Source organism: Urtica dioica, chromosome 1, assembly GCF_054948205.1.
Source record: "Urtica dioica subsp. dioica isolate 48M chromosome 1, U.dioica_male_clone48M_v1_H2, whole genome shotgun sequence".
Taxonomy (NCBI): Eukaryota; Viridiplantae; Streptophyta; class Magnoliopsida; order Rosales; family Urticaceae; genus Urtica; species Urtica dioica.
The window spans coordinates 53039328-53055969 of record NC_142756.1 but is presented as its reverse complement, the minus strand read 5'-3'; the positions used below and the strand labels follow the sequence as shown (position 1 = coordinate 53055969).

At 45.4% G+C, this 16642-nt stretch overlaps 3 protein-coding genes across 3 annotated transcripts; 2 read left to right on the top strand and 1 right to left on the bottom strand.

The window, feature by feature from the left end:
* The first annotated feature begins 1019 nt into the window (after positions 1-1019).
* On the top strand, positions 1020-2987 carry EMB1923 (embryo defective 1923). Its single transcript, XM_089616222.1, has 2 exons — positions 1020-1504; positions 2023-2987. The coding sequence occupies exons 1-2, from the start codon at positions 1102-1104 to the stop codon at positions 2715-2717; spliced, it is 1098 nt and encodes a 365-aa protein (XP_089472348.1). The 5' UTR covers positions 1020-1101; the 3' UTR covers positions 2718-2987.
* Positions 2988-4838: 1851 nt separating this feature from the next.
* Positions 4839-9064, top strand: NDB1 (NAD(P)H dehydrogenase B1). The gene is made up of 10 exons (XM_089616221.1): positions 4839-5065; positions 5597-5879; positions 6247-6447; positions 6541-6791; positions 6996-7215; positions 7563-7667; positions 7743-8006; positions 8269-8390; positions 8482-8601; positions 8686-9064. The coding sequence occupies exons 1-10, from the start codon at positions 4977-4979 to the stop codon at positions 8771-8773; spliced, it is 1743 nt and encodes a 580-aa protein (XP_089472347.1). The 5' UTR covers positions 4839-4976; the 3' UTR covers positions 8774-9064.
* Positions 9065-9248: 184 nt separating this feature from the next.
* Positions 9249-10868, bottom strand: LOC149408089 (uncharacterized). Its single transcript, XM_089616220.1, has one exon. It carries the CDS (start codon positions 10766-10768, stop codon positions 9503-9505), a length of 1266 nt encoding a protein of 421 aa, XP_089472346.1. The 5' UTR covers positions 10769-10868; the 3' UTR covers positions 9249-9502.
* Between the last annotated feature and the right edge of the window lie 5774 nt (positions 10869-16642).

The window sequence follows — 16642 nt, the reverse complement described above, 5'->3', positions numbered from 1 at the left end:
ACAATTCAATTTCCCGAGACCGCGCGCCGCGCAGAGACAGTCGCGCGCCGCGCATACGGGGATCTTGAAACAAGAAATTAATTTTTTTTAAAACATCATCGTATAGCATCGTACAACATCGTATATCATCGTAAAACAAGAAATTAAATTTTTTTAAAAAATCATCGTATAGCATCGTACAGCATCGTATATCATCGTAAAACAAGAAATTAAATTTTTTAAAAAAATCATCGTATAGCATCGTACAGCATCGTATATCATCGTAAAAAAAGAAATTAATTTTTTTAAAAAAATCATCGTATAGCATCGTACCGCATCGTACGACATCGTACAGAATCGTACGACAATTTTTTGAGAAAACATAAACCCATCGTACACCATCGTATCGCATCGTAGAGCTCTATGAATTTCATCGTACGACATCGTACGATGCATCAATCTCATCGTACACTGGCCCTAATTTCAAACCCTAATATACTAAATCCGACCCAAATCACCTCAAATCAACTCAAATCAGAGAATAACTAAGTCCTAAACCCTATTATAACTATTTTCAATGAAGTTTAACAAGAAATTACATGAAAACTTACCTTTTTACTTGGTTTTGAAGCTCGGGATTTCTGATCTCCACCGCCGCCCGAGATCGAACCTTTTCCATCGTACGCCATCGTATTCACTCGTACCAGATGGTATCACGTCGTACACGGTCGTACAAGGTCGTACTGAATCGTACCGGAATTTTTTTGATTTTTTTTGTTGAGAGAAAGAGAGAGAGAGAGATGTCGAGTGAGATAGGAGGATGGAAAGCTTATTCAAAATGTTTAAGGGGTATATTTGTCCGCTTTGGGTCCAAAAGTCCATTTTTAGATATTTTAAAAGGTTAGGGTCTAATCTTGATATTTAATCAATTTTTAATTTTTAAGCCAACTTAAATAAATTTCTCAATAGATTTGGGCTAGGAGCCCAATAAGGCATTCTTACGATTTTTAAGCTTATGCCGCAGGCACCAATTTTCGCGGCGATAATTTGCAGCGAAAAATTAAAACAGAGAATCCAGAAAACCTCTGAGATGAGAAAGTGATAACTAAAAACTCGAAAACCATGTCGATGTCGACCGTGACTCTCCAAACTCTCCCCTCTCCAAAGCCCTCGCGTCTCCTCCGGAATTCAGCCGCGCCGTCGCGTCTCCTCCGGAATTCAGCCGCGCCGTCGCGTCTCTCTGCTCTCGGCTTCCGGTTTCGCCGCCGTGCCGTACTCACCGAGCTTCGACTCGCCAGACCAGCCACGGCTCGCGGTTTTTCGGGAGGATTCTCTGGAAAGAGTCCCGAGCTCTTGTACGAACGGAGCGCGAGGGTTTATGCTGGTGATCAAGAAAACGTCGATCCTGGTGGCGACCATGGGAATGGCGAGAGAGAGTTCAGAGAAGAAAGTACTATGCCTCCTAGGTTTAGGCATTTGTTGAAAGAAGTTCCAGAACCTCCCTTGCGATGGCCGTGGTTAGTAGGTAATCTCGATTTTCCTCCTCTCGTTTGTTCTATTTGGTTCTTGACAAAATGTATGACAATTCCTTGAAAATGGCTTCGTTTTCTTCTTCTATTACTGGTTTGACTGTCAATTTATTTTCCTGTTCTTTGATCAATATCAATTGAAGTTTCGTCGTTTTAAATTGTTGAGGAAAATTGCGTCTCTATCTGTGTTGTGATATACGAACGTTTTCCTAACCACTTTTTCTTTTTGCTCGGAACTTTTTACAGATAATCATTGCCGAGTTAGAATTAGCTTCAATTATCGCATTGAAATTGCACTATAGATCTTGAGTTGTAGATTAAATGGCTGTAGCAAAACCTCAATGTAATCTGGTTTAAATATACTTCAAGAAATGCATACCATCTGAAATTACTGCAACTAATATTCTATCATGGATCCATAAATACCATCGAGTAAATTCATCAAAGAATCTGCAGAAAGGTCTTAGCTCAAGCCATTGATTCTCTTAACAAGAGCTACGTTGTTATAATACAGCGGCGGGGTTTCTGGTGTATGCATGGAGAGCCGTTCTGTTCGAGCTTCGGAACTGGAAACTGGCTTCTCAAGCCATCGTGGGCTTCACGGGAAAGCTCTTGAAACTCGTCCTGGCTCTGATCTTGGAACTCATCGGAAGCCCTATAACGTCGGTGATCTACGGCTTGGAGACGGGCTGGTACTCCGTGCGAGCCTTCTACTCGGGGATGATCGCGTACACACCGGTCCCGGAGTTCACGACGATCATCGTGCTGTCGTGCGCCGTTCTCGCGATCGCGGAGGCCACCGTCCCCGACTCCGTGAGCAGCCAGCCGTGGGCCCTCACCATCGCCGGAGCCACCGCGTACGCCGCCGTCATCAGCCGCATCTCCGAGCTCTTCTTCTGGACCGTCTTGGTGTCTCTCTACGGATACCAACGGCTCGCGAGGAAGAGAGACCACGTCTCCTCTGCGCTCCCCGTCGCAGCCGTTCTCGCCGCCGTCGGAGACACTTGGGTCAGGGTTCTCGCGATCTTCGCTTACTCTGCGTTGGCTGTTTTTCAACATTCGATCAGGTCACCGGAGGAGAAGGAGCGAGCCGCGGCCGTCACGGAGAGGAAGCCTCCGTTGCCGCTGCTGCTGGTCGGATTGGCCATCGGGACCCGCCTGGCTGCCAATTGGGCTGGGTATCGTCACTTGACCTGGATGATCGTATAGGCCCGAGACGGGTTATTAGATGGGATCTTCATGGAAAAACGGTTTTATCTTTGGTCTATTGTTCTGTATCCATCCTTTTTCCTTCTCTTTTTTGTTGCTTAGGATTGTTGATAATGAGCAGATGTGTCTCTGGGACAGGCTGTGTGTTATTTCCCATAAACCTTTGGAGCTGAGTAATTTTTGCAGAATTCTCGTGTATATTTGTTTCTGGTAAAAAAAAAATCACTTTATACGGCGAACATTTTATTTTTTCATTAGAATGGGTTTTAAAGCTTTTGCCTTTCTTTTTCTCTCTTTTCTTTCCTTCTTGTACTTTGGTTTTGATATTTCTTTTTCACGGTTGTTTCAAAATTAGCTCGTAAACGACTTATTAAAACTTAATTCACAAATACATCGAATTTTCAAATACCTTAATATGGACCGCTGTATGTAGTTATTTTTCATAATGTTTTATTATTGTTTACAATTTTATTTAGCTTTTTTACATTTTACAATCTCAATTAAAATAAAAATCGCCATTAGAATAGCTTCAGTTTAAAAACAGCTAAATGTATAAAATCATTTTTAAACAATTTATATAAATTTTTAGAAGTTGGTATTTTTTTTTTATATAAAATCATTCTCTCAGTTAGGGATGCCATTTTTACCCGAAACCCGTTAGCCCGTCCGTTATCCGGTCTTAACGGGTCGGATAATACCCGTTCAAAATGAGTTAACAGGCTAAGGAGTATTACCCGTTAGTATTTTAGCGGGTACGGGTCGGGTAGCGAAAATGTTAAAACCGCCCCGTTAACCCGCCCGTTAATTATTTTTATGGAAAAAAACTAGATATTTTTTTAAGAAAACATTAGATTACATCATAATGAGTAGGTTGTTGTTTTGATTCTTATTAAAAATTATTTTTTATTTTTTTTTAAAACGGGTTAACGGGTTAGCGGGTGCTCAATTTTGGCACCCGTCACCCGGCGGGTATACCCGTTACCCACCCCGTTGAAAAAACCGGTTTAACGGGTACGGGTTAACGGGTATTTTAATAGGCGGGTACGGGTACCGGTATTGGTGTACCCGCTAAAACCCGTACCCGTTGCCATTCCTACTCTCAGTTAGTCACATGACCAAGTCCACCATTCTTGAGAGAGGAAATGAGTGGTTGAGAATTAAGGACGCAATTAAGTTATTTAAATTATATCTTAAAAAGATTTTATAAAAATAATATGAGTTGTATTTCTTTCCTTGACCGAATAAACGTGCCATATAGGGTACACGGCCAAACTCAATTCGTTTAGTTTAGTTAGTAGCCAATCACAATTCTACTTTCATTAATCATACATAACTAGTTCAAGACTAATAAGAAAATAACACGTGATTAAATTTTCCTTTTACTAAATTTCCAAGAAAAAAAAATTCTTTTTACTTAATTAATCCCACGGCCATATTATAGAATATAATCTATGATATTTTTTTTTAATTTAGCATCATATGATAAACCTCAAAATCACATTTTGAATAATTGGCAATTTAATTTAATGAGAAAAAAAAAACGAGTTCTTGCACTAAATAATTTTTTTAGTTGCATTTCTCAAAATAAATTGTATTTTGGCGATGTGTTTGGAGTGATTTCAAGTTGAGATGTGTTTTTAGATTCTACCATGATCCATGGATCATAGAGCTCTTAGTACCACGTGAGAAGAGATGATCAAGAACGGAACGGAGAAGGGGAGGGTGAGAGAATTGGGAACGAAGCTGTAACAGCATAATTTTGAGAAATGAATTACAATACGTATACAATTTCCCCTATTAATATGACATGCTAACTTACTATTCTTTTCAATGTCCCAAAAATTACAGTCTAATCCATTCTTGAATCGGTTACTATCAATATTATTCGAAACTTCTTCAACTGCATTTACATATAGATTAAATAACTTAAGGAAAAAAATATATATTTAATAACTGCTAGCAAAAAGTATATAATAGATTTAATAACCGCAATTTTGGAAAAGAACAAAACAAGGGAAAAAAAAAGAAAAAAAGAAAGGAAACTAAGTCTTAAACTCATAACATAAGTTTAATAAAATAATGGCGCGTGAATCGTCAGACAGATTTTAGCTGCTACAACGGAGTAGGTACAGTACAGTGGAATGGAGTCAATAACGCTTACATGATTAAACGCTCTCTCTCTCTCTCTCTCTCTCTCTCTTCGAGTTCTCTCGCTAACTCACTCTGTTTACAAATCTCTCCCCATAAGCTAGAAAGAAAATGACTGCTTTTTCGTTCTTCACAAGAGCTTCGAAAGCTTTCAATCGCTATCCCATTGCCTCAAAGCTTTTGGTCGTCTGTTCTCTCAGGTTCTCAAATCTGTTATTTAGTTATTTATGGAAGACATGTAATGAGAAGATTCATGGTGCTGAAGTTGATCTTGGTTTCTTGTTGCTCGATTTCCTCTCTGATACGAACATACATTTACAATTTTTTTTAATAGAAAAATTATGTCATTTAATGGTTTTGTTGAATAAAATAAATAATCGGCTTATCCATTCCAAATCTGCTTACATGGTATTCTCTGTTATTTTATTTCCAGCTTAAAAGTGAGATCACGCGCACACAAACTGTACCTTAACTGTGTTATGTGCCATAGTTCAACAAATCTGATTGGAATTGAAATCGGAGTAAATCCTTATCATTGACCAATAAGAACAAGCAGTCACAATCAACTTGTGAATTTTTTTTTTTGGCTTCAGAACTTCAGAGACTGATTCCATGTGATGCTATTTTTCACTTTTGTTAGACCTGGTCATCATTGATCTATTAGTATTACTGGAAAACAAGACTTTTGTGTTGGACTGAACATCGTTTCAATAAAACTTTCTTTGTTGTAGTGGTGGAGGGCTCGCGGCATATTCGGAAGCTAGCTCGAATCTCGAGTCTCCCGAATCCGATAGGAAACAATCGGAGCCGAGGAAAAAGAGAGTTGTGGTGCTTGGAACCGGGTGGGCCGGTACTAGCTTTGTCAAGGACCTTGACACTTCAAAATTCGACGTTCGGATCATCTCTCCGAGGAATTACTTTGCATTCACGCCCTTGTTGCCCAGCGTCACTTGCGGGACCGTTGAAGCTCGGAGCATTGTTGAGCCAATTCGGAAAATCATAGAGAAGGAAAGTTTTTATTTATTTATTTTTGGGCATTATTGGTACATAGTTTTATATCAGATTGCTAAGTATCATCTTGTTCCTTTTCAAAACCAATTGACAACGCATTGAGTAATCACGATATTATAAACCAACTTTAATAGCTTTTATCTTCATGGCACGGGATCTGGTCCCATTATTTTTGGACCGGTGCTCGCTAAATGTTGTGAACTACGATACGATGTTTAGTCTCATGATGTTTTATCTAAAAACCAATTTGTAATGAGATGAATAATCTATGACATTATAAACCAGGCTAAGTTCTTTATGTGTTTATGATGTGCGGTCTTTAACCCAAATTCTTATAAACTTGGTTTTATTTGGTCTGTAACAGAGTAAAGGAGAGATTCAGTTCTATGAAGCGGAATGTGTGAAGATAGATTCTTCGAGTAAAAGTATTATGTGCCGGTCGAACATCGACAAGAAGATGTTCAAAAGTGATGATTTCTCTGTGGAATACGATTACTTGGTTATAGCAATGGGAGCACAGGTTAATACTTTTAACACCCCCGGCGTAGTCGAGAACTGCCATTTCCTCAAGGTAAAATAGTAGTAAAAAAAAAAAAAAAGGAACCGGATTCAAGCCTGAAATGTTTTCTTGTTCGAGTCATCCATTGGTGGCTTGTTGTAATAGGAAGTTGAGGATGCTCAGAAGATCCGTCATTCTGTGATAGATTGCTTTGAGAAGGCTGTTCTTCCAAGTCTCAGTGAAGAAGAGAGGAGAGCGAACCTTCATTTTGTTATTGTGGGCGGTGGTCCCACTGGAGTGGAATTCGCCGCGGAGCTCCACGATTTTTTGGAAGAAGATCTCTTCAAGCTATATCCTGGGGTAAAAGAATTCGTGCAGATCACGGTGATCCAATCGGGAGATCATATATTGAACACGTAAGAAGAAGCAATACGATACTTAGCCTGTATGCTTTTTTTTTCTTTTTCTTTTTTCATTACGGACTTATGAGTTTTCCACTGTTTTTCGATATAATGATTCTTCTTTCTTCAAGTGATTGTTCTCCTGTCAAGGGTTTTCGATGTAAATATGTATTCAAAACATTGCACTTAATTCATTTTTTGACGTTGATTCCGCTGCAGATTTGATGAGAGAATCAGCTCTTTTGCGGAGCAGAAATTCACAAGAGATGGCATCAATGTCCAAACGGGATGCCGGGTCGTCAGTGTCTCTGACAAAGATATCAAAATGAAAGTAAAATCAAAAGGTGAAATCTGCTCTATCCCACATGGATTGGTGGTGTGGTCCACCGGGGTTGGAACACGGCCGGTCGTGAAGGACTTCATGGGACAAATAGGGCAGGTACTTTACGCTCATTTTTATTGATAGAAAATAGGATAAACAGAATACAGATAATTTCCAGATTTTCAAGAGGTCCGTTTTCTCTCCCTAAAAAGAAATTTCTTTCTCTTCCCCCAAATCTATTACAATCAGCCTCCCTTTCTTCGTATCATAGATGACAACTTTTAGTATTCTAAATTCAATGCCTAATTATTATAAATCCTATATTCCTTAGATCTTGCCATATTTTAGAATCCTCTCCAGTCCAACTTGTCATAAATCCCTTTAGTACAAATAGAGAACATGAAACATTTATTTGATCTATAAATTGGTCGAATATGGGATGAGTAGTCAGCCTGTGTCTGCAGGAAAACAGACGTATTCTTGCAACCGATGAATGGCTGCGCGTTAAGGGATGTGAGAATGTTTATGCCATCGGTGATTGTGCTACAATTGATCAACGTAAAATCATGGTATGTTTTTTTTTTCTTCTTTTCATACAAGCTACTCAAGTTTTATTAAACCATTTTTGGTTTGGCTTCTTTCAGGAAGACGTATCTGCAATATTTGAAGCCGCGGACGAGGACAAGTCTGGTTTCTTAACAGTTGGTGAACTGCGGGAAGTAATAGATGACATCATCATAAGGTACCCTCAGCTTGAGGTGTACCTAAAGAACAACCATGTGGCGGACGTAACTGGTCTTCTGAGAGACCCCGAAGGAAACGAAAGGACAGAAGTCGACATTGAAGGTTTCAAATCGGCCCTTTCTCGTGTTGATTCGCAGATGAAGAGCCTCCCCGCCACTGCACAGGTTCACCGGGAAAAGAATGAAAAACCCCAACTGTTTTGCCTTCTTTTTGGGACACCGGAAAATTAAAGGGGAAGAAAATGAATTTTTTTTTTTTTTTTTAAACATTTCTCTCGTATTCCTTTGCTTAGGTTGAGGAAAATTTGAGGGAAAATTCATATTTAAATTCCTTTAAAAAATTTATTTGTTTGACCAATTTTATTTTCCTTAGTCAAGTCTGGGTTCTAAAGAAGCGACATATGATCTCATATTTTTGGTCTCTCAGGTTGCAGCTCAACAGGGTTCATATCTTTCTCGGTGCTTCAATCTCAGTGATCACTGCATGGAGAATCCAGAAGGTCCTCGACATTTCAACAGTTCTGGGCAGCACCAGTTCAGACCCTTCCAGTATGGTTTTTTTTTTTTTTTTTTTTTGTTAAATATATGAATGGATATGAACCTCAACTCATTCCATATAACACTCTCTTGGGATTGAAAGATACAAGCATTTCGGGCAATTCGCGCCTTTGGGTGGAGAGCAAACCGCAGCAGAACTTCCGGGTGACTGGGTTTCGATGGGCCATAGCACTCAGTGGCTCTGGTACTCTGTTTATGCAAGGTAAACAAAGCACACCTTGTTTGCTTTGATGTGGTAACCAGTTTCCATACTGTTGATTCTGATCCAATGGGATGTCTTGCTCAGCAAGCAAGTGAGCTGGCGGACCCGGGTGTTGGTGGTCTCTGATTGGACTAGGAAATTCATCTTTGGAAGGGATTCGAGTGGAATCTGAGCAAAACAAGGGAGCTTCGGACTTCTACGTCTGCTGGTTTACAAGTCTTTTAAAGATCTCGCGGTGAATAATAGCGTAACACTGTTCTGTTAAATGTTGGAACAAGCTTTTTCCACAAAGCACAAATACAGATCAGCTGTCCCGAATTGATATACCTCTTGGTCTGGCTTTTTCCCAGATGATTTGTAATATGTACAATATTTTTCTTCTTTTCATGTAAACCCTTGCTTGGTCTTTGTGGATTATGTAAAAGCCTTGCTGCTGAAATGAAGTGTTCCTGGTTAGCTTAAAGTGCAATTTTAGAAGAGATAACTTCAAACATCTTTTGCTATTCTGAGGGAGAAGAGTGTTCATTTTTTTTATACCGAAAGTGAATCTTTAAATTATATCAGCAAAAAGCCTTTAATTCACTTGGCAACCAAACCAGAATCATAATAAAAAAATAAAAAAAAAATAAAAAATTGAAATAGCTAGATGAGCAAGCAAGTAGAAAACTTGTGTGTAACAAATTTGCTTGCTAATACTTTTCTTATTTGTCACAATTTCATAGCAGAAATGTGTTAATCTGCTACCAGCCTTACTTTTATTATCATTACACACACAAGCAATAATATAATTAGAGTCTTATAACCACGAAACTTGCAAACACAAACACTTTTTTTACACATCTTCATAACTAGAGTTATGGAGTCAAACAAAGCACACAACAAAACCATGAAACCCCTCCTCTCAAGTACCTTTCAAAACCTCTTCACCTTCACCAAAACACAAAACCTGACAGACAGACCCTTCCTCCTCTGGGCAAAAGTAAGACCGACGACCCACCAACTCCGCCACTCTCTTCGCCGGCCCCGAGTCCCTCGCCGGACTCTCCTCCGGCCGCCACCTCAGCGTCCTGATATTCGGGAGCGCAGCTTCTTCCTCCTCCGATGAGCCGCGGAATATCACCACTTCCGCTGGAATCTCCCACTTCTTCTTCCCACGGCCGCCGCCGCCTGCGCTCTTCCCCGCCGCCGCCGACATCCGCTTCTTCTCGGTCCTCTTCACGTCCTCTTCCTCCTCCTCCGGCAACGACCTCTTCCGAGCCTCGCCGCTCGCTCTCGCAGCCGAAGAGTTGTACCGGCTCGCCACGACCCTCCCCGGCCTCGTCGCCGGCTTCTTCGCCGACTTCTCTCCGACGAAGAGCTTCTTCGGCTGAATCGTCGAAGCCATCGATCCCAATCCTAACGCGGCCGTCGATTTCTTCGCCGTAGTCGCCGCGGACTGCTTCGTCGGCTGGGTCTTCATCGCGGTTTTCCTTGATCTAGGGCTCAGGCTCTGGCTCTTTCCTCTCTCCTTAGTCGCCCTGAGTTCGTCGACTTCCTCGAGCTTCCAGAAGCAGGACTTCCTCCGGCTCTGTGCCGCCTGGATCGGAGTCACCTCGAGCTTGCTCAGCCGCCGCATCCCCGCGCCGGAGAGAATCTCTGCCGGCCCCAAACTCATTCCGCGGCGGCGATCGACGCTCCTCGGAGCCTCGAAAACCGGCTTCTTCTTCCCCGGCGTCGGATCCACAAACTTCGCGGCGGCGATTCTTCTCCGGCGCTCGGCCACTTTCGATTTCCGCTCGATCCGAAGCGCCTCGAGCCTCGACGAAAGCCGGCCGATCTCTTTCTGGATCGCCTCAATCTCCGAGTCGATCTTTTTCTCTGCCTCCTCCAAATCCTCGTCTCCGAGCCTCTGAGGCCTTGGCGGACAGTTCAAAATCGCGGCGTTTGAACGGAGCGGTTTCGCCGGCGCGGTTGCCGGAGCCTTGACAGAGAAAGAGACAGATATGCCAGGACTGAGATTCTCTTTTTCGACATAGCTGGAGTCGGAGGAACGGTTTACGAAGGCGGGATCTGGCTCGAGGCAGGAGGACCACCGGCCGTCGGAGTCCTCGTTATCAAAGGCGGCGTTGTTCCAGACCTGAAGCTCCGGCGCTTCCATGGCGTCCGGATAATGAAGAATGTTGCTCATTTCTCTTCCTCTTTCAACGATTGAACAAGAATTCTGTTTCACGATTGATTCTTGGTTTTGAATTGATCGATTTTCTTTCTTAGGACAGTTCTGCGAGAGAATATGGAGAGTGTATGAGAAAGCAATGTTATTTTGTATTTTGAGATTTTCGACCGTTGGAAGGGAGCGACGCGTTGTGGGGTTGCGCGTATCGCTTTGTTAAATCTTGGCCGTCGGATTAAGAAACGGCTCTTTCAGACGCTCCGATTAATCTATTTTTGTTTTAAAACCTATTTAATGCTGAAATCATTCATCAACACAGCATTGCGTATTAAAATTCCATGGTTTAATATTCGAGAGAAGTTTAAAATGTCAATTCTAACCGGGTTCTGTCACTATTATAGCACTATACGTAGATGAAATTTCCACAAAATACTTATTTTAATATTTTCAAAATTTGTTTGAAATAACTTCAGTATGTGTTGTCGCTCGTTTTCGGACAACGATTTAACACCCGCAACGGTTCGACCCAAGACCAGACCAAGTGATCGCGTCCGAGCTTCGAGCGTCAAAAAGACTTAGTATCCCAAGTTTTCTCTAGCAATGATGGTGACTGTGCCCGTCGTTGTACCTGAAACGTGGATAACGAGAGGCTATCAAAGGGAAACAGAGGGGTTGCCTCTGTTTACCTCTCTGACGCTCAACATTAGTGTGATTGAGGTAGTTAAGATGAGTTTAGTGTTATAGGCCGAGAAATGAGTGAAACGAGTGACTAGAGAGTACGACAGCGTTTCAGTGCTCAAATTCGGATTACTTGAGTCGAGGGGTAGACCCTTGTATTTATAGGCGACCAAGGGGGTGGTTTGAAGACCCCTTGACCGAGTGGAGGTTGGGCGAGGCGAGCCCCGGCTTCCCGAGCTCTCCTCGAGCGTCGGCCGAATAAAGACCACTCGGCCTCTCGGGCGCTGGTCGAGCGCCGGCCGAGCAGGGGATCCCTTGGCCTCTCGGGCGCCGGCCGAGTGGAGCCTCCTCGACCTCTCGAGCGCTGGCCGAGCGGGGGATCCCTTGGCCTCCCGGGTGCCAGCCGAGCGCTGGCCGAGTGAAGCCTCCTCGACCTCTCGAGCGCAACCGAGCGCTGGCCGAGTAAAGGGGCCTTGGGCCCCTCGGCCATGGCTCGGCCATTGGCCGGGTGAGGGGCACTTGGCCCTATCGAGCATGGCCCGGCCATTGGTCGGGTGAGGTTCCCCCGGACTTCTTCGGATGTGGTTGACCAGGGACGGGCCGACAACATTAGCCCCCCGAGTTTGTCACCAGACAAAGCCCGTGTGATAAACTCAAACGCCCATTTGCGCCATTTCCGACTTGTCGGAGCGTCGTACTGTCGAAGAGGTATGGGTCTTTCTCTTTTTAATATTATTTTATGTTTTTTTATTTTTTGAACGTTTTCTTTTGTTTCACATGTCGATGGGGTCCCTCAATCACTTGTCGGCGAGTAGGTCCTCCGACGACGATTTTTCAATCTATTTTCATGATTCCCACGAGAATTTGGACTCGTTTTGGAATCAATTCTATTTGCCTTCTCCCGATCCTCAATCTCTTCCGACGATGGGATTGGATTTTTCCGGGGGAGCGACGGCCAACGTCGCCGGCGGTGATCTTGATTTGGCGGACGTGTGGTTGTTGAATGAGGGCGACCAGGGCGCACCGGCCGAGAGGGTTGCGCTGGCCGAGGAGGCTCTCGGCCATGGAGAGCCGGCGCCGGGCGAGGAGCGCCTCGAGGAGACTCTGCGCGATCAGGGCGCGCCGGCCGAGAGGATTACGCCGAGGGAGAGGGTCCCCGGCCCTGGAGGGTCGACGCCGAGCAAGGGGGCCTTGGCAAGGTAGGCTCCGGGCGAGGCGAGGTCAGCGACGCGAGCTCTAGGCAAGGCGGGTTCCAGTCGCGAGCCCCGGGCGAGGTGAGGTCAGTGATGCGAGCTCCGGACGAGGTCCCCTCGACAAGGAGAGCTCCGGGCGAGATCCTCTCGACGGGGCGAGCTTCGGGCGAGGCATCCTCGACGAGGCGAGCTCCGGGCGATACCCTCTTGGCGGGGCTAACTTCGGGCGAGGCGTTCTTGGCGAGGCGAGCTCCGGGCGAGGGGGTCTCGGCGAGGCGATCTCCGGGCGAGGGGGTCTCGGCGAGGCAATCTCCGGGCGAGGGGGCCTTGCTGATGCGCATGCGGGAGACGTCGGCCGTCCGAGCGAGGAAGGAGGCGCCCAGCAAACCCTAGGGCTGGGCGCGCGCAATGGTGACCTAGGGCCCGGCCCACACGAGGAAAGCAGCGGGCCCGAACCGAGCGCGCGCAAAGGGCGCTGGGCTCGGCTCGAGCGAGCAGGGCACGAGGAGGGCCTCTCGACCGGCCCGAACAGGCGCGAGGCGAGTAGCGGGCCCGGCCCGGGCGAGCATGGGCACGAGGAGCAGGCCCCGGCCGAGGGGGACGCGCGTGCAAAGGATGCTTGGCTCGGCCCGAGCGAGCAGGAACGCGAGGAAGGCCTCTTGACCGGCCCAAACACGCGCGAGGTGAGCAGCGGGCCCAGGCCGGGTGAGTGTGGGCGCGAGGAGGGGGCCGCCAGGCTTGGGCCAAGCGAGCGCGGGCGCGAGGCTTCTGTCGGACTCGGCCTTGGCGAGTGCGGGCGCGGAGTGGATGCCAGGCTTGGCAAGAGCAATCGCGAGTGTGAGGAAAATACCGGGCTCAATCAATGCGTGCACAAGGAGGCCCCCTCGATCGCCGTCGAGGAGCACGAGGCGGCTATCGTGGCTGGTGTGGAGGAGCTCGAGGTGGATCAACTGTTGGGTCCGGTGGACGTCCCACACGTCGAGGATCGAGGTGAGTTCGTTCAGCCTCGCCCCTTGGCTACTGTGGTATGTACTTTGACTGCTTTCGAGGAGAGTCGGGCCTTAGCTTTTCCCGTAGGTGAATCGGCGATTTATGGCGATTTCGATTGTTCGGGTCTCGAGATCTCGAGTTCCCTTTCCCTTGCCAGCTTTGGGAACTTGAGGAGGTGTTGTGACATCCCGTCGTCCGTCTCATTGCTACGACCCTTGGCGACTGGGGTATGTACTTTGACTGCTTTCGAGGAGAGTCGGGCCTTAGCTTTTCCCGTAGATGAATCGGCGATTTGTGGCGATTTCGATTGTTCGGGTCTCGAGATCTCGAGTTCCCTTTCCCTTGCCAGCTTTGGGAACTTGAGGAGGTGTTATGACATCCCGTCGTCCGTCTCATTGCTGCGATCCCTACTTGGTGATCTTCCGACTCGTCCGCGGAAGAGGTACGCCGTCGTTCATGAGGAGAGTCTTCGTGGGAGCCTGAGATTACCCTTTCCACCCGTGATCCAGGACCTCTTGGTTCGACTAAACGTGCACGCGTCTCAGATGTCTCCGTCTTTCTATCGCATGGTGACCGAGTGCCATATGATGTTTTATAGAGCGAAGAAGAGGGCCATCACCGTCAACGATGTCCGAAACCTTGTGTCTGTTCACAATTTCCCCGGGAAACCCGGCTTCTACAAGGCCCTTCATCGCGAGCTTCTCACTAAGGTGGCTCAGAAGTATCGATATCCTTGGTTGTGGGTATCGGAGTCCGCCTTCGGGACAACTCTTCTTGTCTTTGGGCCCGTGGCCGACTTCCCGGCTAACTACGCCATCGGTGACTCCGAGCTCGCACATGTGATCGTGGCGGTCCCGGATTCTAGGCGGCAGGGGACGCTTTTCGAGTCTCGGGACCTAGTGGTGACCACCGGATGGTTCGTGGCGAGTGACGAGGAGCTTCGTTGTCCTTCCCCCCGGTGACGAGGCCCCACTGGACCTCGAGTCCGAGGTGGGGGATTTTTCCGTCCCTTCACACGTCGTGGAGGGTACTAGGTGTTTTCATGCTATCGCATTACTTGTCGTTTATGTTTGTGGTCTTGTTCTAACCGCGTTGTGTTTCTCATGGCAGGTACTATGGCACGAGATAGGTCACGTGCGAGATTTTCGAGGGCGCAGCCCTCCGGTGACGTCGCTGCCGCAGCTCGCTCTCGGAACGCGGCCCGTCCCGAGAGGTCGCTCGCGCGCGCTCAACATGAGGTGAGCTCGTCCAGCAAGTGACCATCGTCATCGGTCAACCTCGGCTCGCCCTCCCGCGTGAAGCGTGCTCATGTGTCGGGGGCCAGAAACGATGAGGATTTCATGCTCCTAGCGGAGGCGACTGATGGGAATTTTCTTAACTAAAGAAAAATTCTACACGACGCAAGCGAACGTGTCGTCAAGTAATAGAGTGCAAAAGCACGGATATCGATCCCACAAGGACTCTAGACTATTTCCGAAACAAACTCACTAGCTTTCTTTTTCGAGTTATGAAAATGAAAAATGGGGGTTTTTGATTGTTTTTAGAACAAGATGAAATGTAAACAAGAGTGAAAACAATATTTCAACACAAGTTAAAAGGAAGGGGCACGATTTTGTTATTTCATCGAGTCGGTCGGTCAAGATACGATTCTAAGCTCGGGTTTAGAGTGTTAAAACTTAGTCTCAATCCCTCCTATAACATTCACTAATCTCTCTCGAGTCTTTAGGATTCTAGCTATGTGTCGAACTTACACCTCTCGGTTTGGGTTCTATTAAAACACAAAACCGCATTTAGCCCGGGATTTCAATCAACTACAACTACCCCCTAGTCTTTCTATAGCTCTAGGAAGGTTAAAGATGGGATGGGTCGAGCTCACTCGTTTATTACCTCTCGGTGTCTAAACTTGCCTAAGATTCACTAACTAGGTAGCTACTCTAGTTAGCGCTAACACACACCTATACCCATAGAATTTCACTCTCAACCCAACCATGAAGCACCAATCTAATCCAAATGTTTGACCAACCAACTCAACTACTCAACTCCCCAAATCTATTTAGCTACTCATGATTAAGAATAAACAAAGTAAAATTGAAATAAGTAAAAGAAGTAAAATAATAAAGAAACAAGACATTGAATGCTAATCTCAACAACCAAATAAAGCTTCCATTAAACTCAAGCACTACTTCAATATTCCACTTAGATAAAACAATAAAGTAATCACAATACTCAATGCTCAATACATAAAGGTAGTTAACAAAAACTCAAATAGAATATTTGAAAGCTTAAAATATGTTCAACAAAGCAAAAAGTGAAGTAAATAAATAAATAACTATAAATAAAAGAGATAGAGTTAAGGATGAACAATTGGAGGTGATGAGGATGATGGAGGTTGTCACTTCTCCCTCTTCTTCTTCACTCCCAAGCTCAAGAACAAAATGAGTGTCAAACCCTAGCTTTCTCTCTCTCTCTTTCTCTCTCAAGTTTTCAAAACAAAAATAAAGTGTTCTATCTCAAGCCTTCTCTCCCTCCCCTTTGAATAAGTGTATATGAGGGTTTAGGAGAGATTTTCGGAGCAAATATGGACCCTTGGATGAAATCCAAGGGCCAGAAATGATTTAAAAGACGAGCTCCAAAATGCTGAAAAAGCAACTGGCGCGGCGCGCCACATAACAGGCGCGCCGCGCCACCCGTGAAATTCTGAAGGCGCGTCGCGCCTCTCTTGCGCGTTGCCCGCTCGAGCTCTCGGGTGTAAATTTGGTCACCAGGGCGCGGCGCGCCATTCAATAGGCGCGGCGCGCCAACCTTGAAACGCTGACTTCTTATTGACCGCCGTTGAATTTTGTTGACTTTACTTCAAAAGGTCATAACTTCCTCGATTTAGCTCCGATTCAACCCGTTTTCGCACCACAGCCTTCTCTCACTCTCTTTATCCTGAAAACATAATAAAACTACAAAATAACATCAAAAACACTAAGAACAAGTTCCGATTCTTATCTAAGAGTCATAGATAAGTGTGAATGAATCTCTCTTA